Genomic DNA, 6,000 nt, shown 5'->3' with positions numbered 1-6,000 from the left:
GCTGAACTGCTCCTTGCACCTAGAACAATGCAAAGACCACTTAATAGGCATTCTGTACAATTGCAAATCATAATCAAATACTGAATGGAAAAACTACTCACTTCATCCCACTGCAGTTTTGCTAAATAAGAAGCAGAAGATTTAGAGATTGACAAGTCCGCGTGCATGTATACAATGCAGGCAACAAAAAGGAAGAAAACCCCAGAAATCAACATCAATGGTTCCCTAAGCAGCGCAAGGCTGTTGAACTTGTAATAGACCTGCACAATGAACGATGACAGCACCAAGATGTGAACAACGGGCATCTAAGGCATTTCGTTTAATCATTTTTCTTCTAAACTTTTTCTTTCTTGTTTTTATTTATTAACTTGAAAAACACTGCATATTGTGGCAGCAATATACAAAATCTCATAAATAGACCACCACTCATATTATTATAAGATTGTATGAAGATCTGGTTCTACATGCCATTGCTTTAGCAAATTCTGACAACTCCAAATGGGAAACAGTCCTACCTGGAAATACTGATTATGTTCAGGCACAACATTGTTCTTTTCTAGCACAACCACAGGTCTACCGGCAACATCCAAATGGGAAAGCTTGGTCTACAGAAGATCATACCAATAATAAATTGACGAGACCACTGTTTAGATAAGAGAAGATAATGATGCCACTTCTTTAATAGTAGAAAAAGAACAGAGGCAAAAGAAAGTAAACAAAAGGCAATTTACCTCATGCGACTGTTTGACAGGAAAAGGTGTAGATACAGAGATATCACTAGAGCCCTCCGGCAAAACAACCTGTAGTTTCAACGACCACAATATAGATATAGGATTGATAATTCTGATGCAATACCAAATGCTGAGCAATTTAAATGTAAGACCTATGCGACTACACAAGTGAACATCATTATTTCACTGACCTTCACAATGAGAGTGTCGATGACCACGTCATTTATGGGGCAACCAAAAGTGATGTTAAGGAAACGCTTCCCTTCTGACTGAAATAAGAAATCCTGAAGTGGCAAGCTATATCCAATCGTGAAAGAAGTTCGCCAACCACCAAACATTGGATACCTAGGCTCAATCTCCAGTTCTGTCTGGAATCATAGAAAATAACAAAGCAAAATTAGGAACAAAATTAAAATGATAAATGTTAATAGATATCATTTCAGATGAAGTAAAAGTACTTACCTTTTTAGAATCTCCCCATAAATGAGATGTTGAAATGTTACCAATCTCATCCCTATAATACACAGAACGAGCTCGTGGTGGCAATCTTGCAACAAGATTCCTAAGAGCAGATGCACCCCTTATATGAGGTCTGGCTTGATAATCAAGCCTGCATAAGAAATAAGGAAAATATTAGATTAAACCCCCCAAATCCAATATTAGATTAAACCACAAAAATCCAACCGACAATGTTAGGACTAAAAAAACACATTATCAGACCTGGAAAATTCTCCCTTGATTTCAGCACCTCCATGATTAAGATTGTAAAGCTCAGTCACCTGAACATTACCCCAGTGGGAAATCTCTATCTCCCGCACCAGCTCTTGAGCAACAGCAAAGGGTTGCTTGCTCTCGAAATGAACGACGATTGGTGAGTACGAGAAGGGAGGCAGATTCTCATAGGGACCGTATTTGATCTCCGAACCATGAATCTTCGTATTCTCTAACTTCGTATAAGATTCAATTCTCGCATCAGGTAATTTTACACTGAGAGATTGAACCCTGACCGCATAAGGAGAGAGAAAGTATGCACTATCCTGAAATACTAGAAGCTGTATATCAGCCTGAGTAATTTTCTCAGGAAATGGACGCAAAGTGTGGGTGAAGACAGCCAAGACATCAAAAGTAGAGCTCTCCCCCTTGCCCAGAGCCTTTGGTAGAGACACCGAATAGAAAGTCAAGGCAGGAGGCATATCTTTAGGGTGGACAACCTCCACAGGGAAACTATTGGCTGAATGTTTTGATTTTCCTTTCCCTTCGTTGGGTGTCACAGTCAAATATGCCAAATGCTTAACCTGGTTATCAGGGAAGGCCAACAGAACCTCGGAAACCGAATTGGTTCCATCATTCTCCACCTGCAAACCAACCGCAACATCTTCAAAAAGCCAATACAAGCTCATATTTTGGACTTAAAAAAATTAATACAAGTCCATATTTTGGACTGTAAAAGAATCAATTCAAGTTCATATTTTGGATTTTAAGATATCACTACAAGTTCATAGATTCTTTTCTTTCTTTTTTTTCCGGGTTAAATCCATTTGTGTGATAACTTAAAGTGAGTTTTTTCGTAATTAACAAAGGAAGAATGAAACGAAACATCAAAAACACATCAAGACAAGTCAACGTTGGACATTAAAGAGGGATAAATTACGCACCTTGAGTGTGGAAGTGACACGAACAACTTGCGATGTCAAATCCACCTGCAATTTGAAATAGACGTCGAAACAAAGTTAGATTATTGAAGAAGTTAAATATATTCGAAAATTAAATACAAGAAATTCAATCGAAGGTGACGAAAATGATCAGATCTAAAGAGGAGATAGAAAGAGAGACTTACGCGACGATCAACCTTGAAGAGAATGAGATCGGAAAGAACAGTTCCTGATAGAATGGCGATCGTTAACAGAAAAAGATCGAGTCTCGATCCCATTCCCATTTTCTCAAACCCAAAATCTCTCTCTAGACTCTCTCAGTCTCTCTCTCTCTCTTCAGTTCATTCAACCAATGGTCCAAAACCAAAACTTTAATCCAGCTCCGAGAGGTTTTTGGGGTGTGGTCTTCCAAGACGCTTTGAAAAACGACGCCGTCTAGTGCAACACAACTGTGGCCCCGTACCAGATAACTGATGAAATCATTTGAGCCCTTGCTTCTTTGATTCAAAATCATGATTCATTATTCGCTATAATATTTTTTCTCACAAAAAACATACGTAAATTAAAAATAGTTTCATTTGAGCCCTTGCTTCTTTGATTCAAAATCATGATTCATTATTCGCTACAGTATTTTTTCTCATAAAAAACATACGTAAATTAAAAATAGTTCTACACCTTGTATGTCTTTACCAACTAACCAGTAAATTTTAAAACTCCGTCCATTTCACCGATTCGAGTTTAGAATTTGAGTTTTGTTATAGTAAAAAATTATAAGAAACAGTCACATTTAACTTTTTTATTATAGTAAAAACTCTTATATAAAGTTACATTTTAACTCAAATTAAAGATTTGAATAAGCAAACTAAACATGTTCTAAATTTTGATAAGTTGTCTTTTTTTAGTTGTAAATTATTAAAATATATCTTACTTTGACGATAATTGTGTTAGATTAGTATAAAAAAAAACACATTTAAAAAAAATCTAATATCTCAATTTTAAATATAATATAAATCTTTTAATTCTTTAGCATTTAATCTCTTAAATTTAATTAAAAAAAAATTAATAAATTAATAAAATAAGACACATTATAATAATTTTATACGTATGGAACGTTAATTATCGAAATTGAAAATTTAGGGACAATTTGAGAAACCCAAAAACTCAACAAACAATCATAGAATACGTCAACAGAAGCGAGGCTTCCGTTTGTTGTCAATCATAAAACGATAGTCGTTTACTTTCTTTTTCTCAAACGGTACGGCGTTTGTTTGAAAGCAAAGAAACGACAACACAATATAGAGCCGGCCGGCCCATAGTGGCTTGGGCCAAACTTCCGAAACTAATAGTTGTCAAAGACACGTGATTAGCACGCAGACGCAAAGAATCTTTGAAAACTTGGAAGAGGGAGGAGGAGAAGAAGAAGATAACAGTTTGGGAGTAGATGGAGACCTCACTCAGATATGGCGGAGATTCCAAAGCTCTGAGAATCCATGCCAAGCAGAACCTCCCTCTTCTTGACTCCAATACTCTCCTCCAGGTGAAATTTCACTCTTTTCCTTTTCATAGATTTTTTTTTTCTTTTTTTTTTGGTTTTTGGTATAGCGAATTTTGTGCGTCAGTCGTCAAACACTGTTTCAAATACGCTTTGATGTTGTGCTATAATTTGCTACATTTATTTGAATTTACGTAGGTTGTGTTTGGTAGGAGCAAAATAAAATAGTTGTGTAATCTTGGTGAGGAAAACGGAGAATTAGGGGAAGATTTCTCTCATTTGTATTTGCTGTGGATTCCCTTCTCTAATCGCAATGCTAGAAAGGTTTACTAGACTATTATCTCCTCTAATTCCTCTTGCCAAACTACCATTTAAGTCTTGAAATCTAATGTTACCTACCAAACAAGGCCTTATTGAGAAATAGTGGGATGTTGTGAGGATTCAGTGCTCGTGTAAGCTGCTTTAGATGGACTCTGATAAACCTCTGGTCATTCAGTGGTTTACTTACATGCTTTATGGTGATTTGTTAACACATTTTCAATTCAGCCTTAAATTTTCTAATAATCCCTTTCTCTTGTGAATTATGAAAGGTCCATGGGGAGCTTGATACGCGAGTTGGAAGTCCGAGTCATTTCAGCGCGTTGTTAAGACGCTTCTATCCAGATGTATGCTCTTACTTTTGGTTCACCAGCATTTTAAGAACCTTTTTTTTTTTTAAATGAGAATGTTATTTTATCTTCTCTTTTTGATCTATATAGTACTAAGTAAAATAGTCACTTTTAGATCTCAGCTAGCCTCGGAGCTGGAGTACAATACGATAAGCGTGAGAAACTGCGGTATGTTATACGTGGGAAGAAGTCATTCCCTGTGACAACCAATGGCCAGTTAAGCTTTAATATTAAGGGACGCTTTGACACTGACAAAGAACTCAAAGAGGTTGGTATAAGCCCCGAGCTCTATAACACTGCTGTATTTGTATTAGTAAACACGTATATTTCTTAGGACGTAATGACTATTTGGTTTTTGTGGCTTTAGTTTCCGAATTGTATGGACTAACTGGTTCTAATACTAACAACAGAAAAGGTCAAGAGGAGCTGCTGAATTGTCCTGGGCCATTTTAAACTTTCAAAAGGAACAAGATGTTAGGATCAAAGTTGGCTATCACGTGATTGAGAAGGTACGTATTCAGTTTGTAACTGAGCCTCATGTGTAAATAAGCATGTAGCTTTTGATTTAAACTGCTCATAACTTCATAGCATCGTTACAGTATTTCTCTCTGATTCTGACGTGTGGGGAAAGGATTGTCTTGTATTAATTTCTTCTTATAAAACACTAGCTTATCTTTTGTTTTCTTGTCGTAAAAGGCTTGTATAATTATTGACTTTCTGCTTCCCAATTTTATTGTTTCTTTGGTTCTCAGGTTTCATATTTTCAGATAAGGGAAAACAATTGGACATTCAATGCCGATGGTACTGGTAGATGGAACGTCAGATATGACTTGTGAGACGCGGAAGCTTCAAGACTGTTTTTGGAGGTGAGATGTATTGTTGCAAGCCCTATTATTTTGTATTTTGATTGATGATGGACTGCTGCTGAGCAGAAACATATTGGTTAAAGCTATCTATGAAATGGAAAGATTTGTGGCAATATTGGTTTTGTTTCCTTTTGTTTTTCTCCACAAAAATTGAATGTTATTATGGTGGCTAACTATAAAGGTTGAATAATGAAAGTCATCGCCGGCAGAAAAGATGCTGCGTGACTTCCTAATTCCGCTCTTAATTCCTATACGTTCTTGTGTATTTTTGTTCGCCTCCTTGCCCATCCAAGTGGCATCGACTTTAGGTCGATCTGAAAACGAAATTAAACAAGGGGTTTTCTCATGTAACAAACTAGAGTTTGTTGATAGTGTTATCATTTTATATGGTTAGATTAGATACACCTTCACTAAAATGGCTGAAAATTTGACCAAATCCCGCAAAAATTGTGGGAAGTAGTGGAGAAAGAAGAAATTAGATCTACCTGGAATAAAATTTGTGGTAACTACTTCCACTCAAAAAATAAAATTTCATATATAATTTTTTAAATTTGGTTTTTCATGAATATGTATTGTAGTGCCATATGCTTT

At 36.1% G+C, this 6,000-nt stretch overlaps 2 protein-coding genes across 3 annotated transcripts in view; one reads left to right on the top strand and one right to left on the bottom strand.

Annotated features, from left to right (window-relative positions):
- LOC21407547 (dolichyl-diphosphooligosaccharide--protein glycosyltransferase subunit 1A) overlaps positions 1 to 2,730 on the bottom strand; it is a 3,793-nt gene extending 1,063 nt beyond the window's left edge. The window contains exons 1-9 of one of the 2 annotated variants that reach the window (XM_024164366.1): positions 2,569 to 2,730; positions 2,387 to 2,431; positions 1,452 to 2,086; positions 1,194 to 1,341; positions 923 to 1,099; positions 732 to 800; positions 516 to 605; positions 102 to 260; positions 1 to 19 (exon numbers count right to left, since the gene is read on the bottom strand). The exon at positions 1 to 19 is cut by the window's left edge and continues 266 nt beyond it. In XM_024164366.1, coding sequence (XP_024020134.1) covers positions 1 to 19; positions 102 to 260; positions 516 to 605; positions 732 to 800; positions 923 to 1,099; positions 1,194 to 1,341; positions 1,452 to 2,086; positions 2,387 to 2,431; positions 2,569 to 2,667 — 1,441 coding nt within the window. In that variant the 5' untranslated portion in view covers positions 2,668 to 2,730. The remainder of the gene's footprint in view (positions 20 to 101; positions 261 to 515; positions 606 to 731; positions 801 to 922; positions 1,100 to 1,193; positions 1,342 to 1,451; positions 2,087 to 2,386; positions 2,432 to 2,568) is intronic. The other variant, XM_024164367.1, reaches the window with a different exon arrangement.
- Positions 2,731 to 3,766: 1,036 nt separating this feature from the next.
- On the top strand, positions 3,767 to 5,522 carry LOC21407546 (outer envelope pore protein 21, chloroplastic). Its single transcript, XM_010096226.2, has 5 exons — positions 3,767 to 3,920; positions 4,466 to 4,540; positions 4,659 to 4,811; positions 4,954 to 5,052; positions 5,296 to 5,522. Exons 1-5 carry the CDS (start codon positions 3,825 to 3,827, stop codon positions 5,377 to 5,379), a joined length of 507 nt encoding a protein of 168 aa, XP_010094528.1. The 5' UTR covers positions 3,767 to 3,824; the 3' UTR covers positions 5,380 to 5,522.
- The last annotated feature ends 478 nt before the right edge of the window (positions 5,523 to 6,000 follow it).

The sequence above is a fragment of the Morus notabilis genome, unplaced genomic scaffold (assembly GCF_000414095.1).
Source record: "Morus notabilis unplaced genomic scaffold, ASM41409v2 Scaffold314, whole genome shotgun sequence".
NCBI lineage: Eukaryota > Viridiplantae > Streptophyta > Magnoliopsida > Rosales > Moraceae > Morus > Morus notabilis.
The sequence above is the reverse complement of the archived record's forward strand: the minus strand, read 5'-3'. Positions and strand labels throughout refer to the sequence as shown.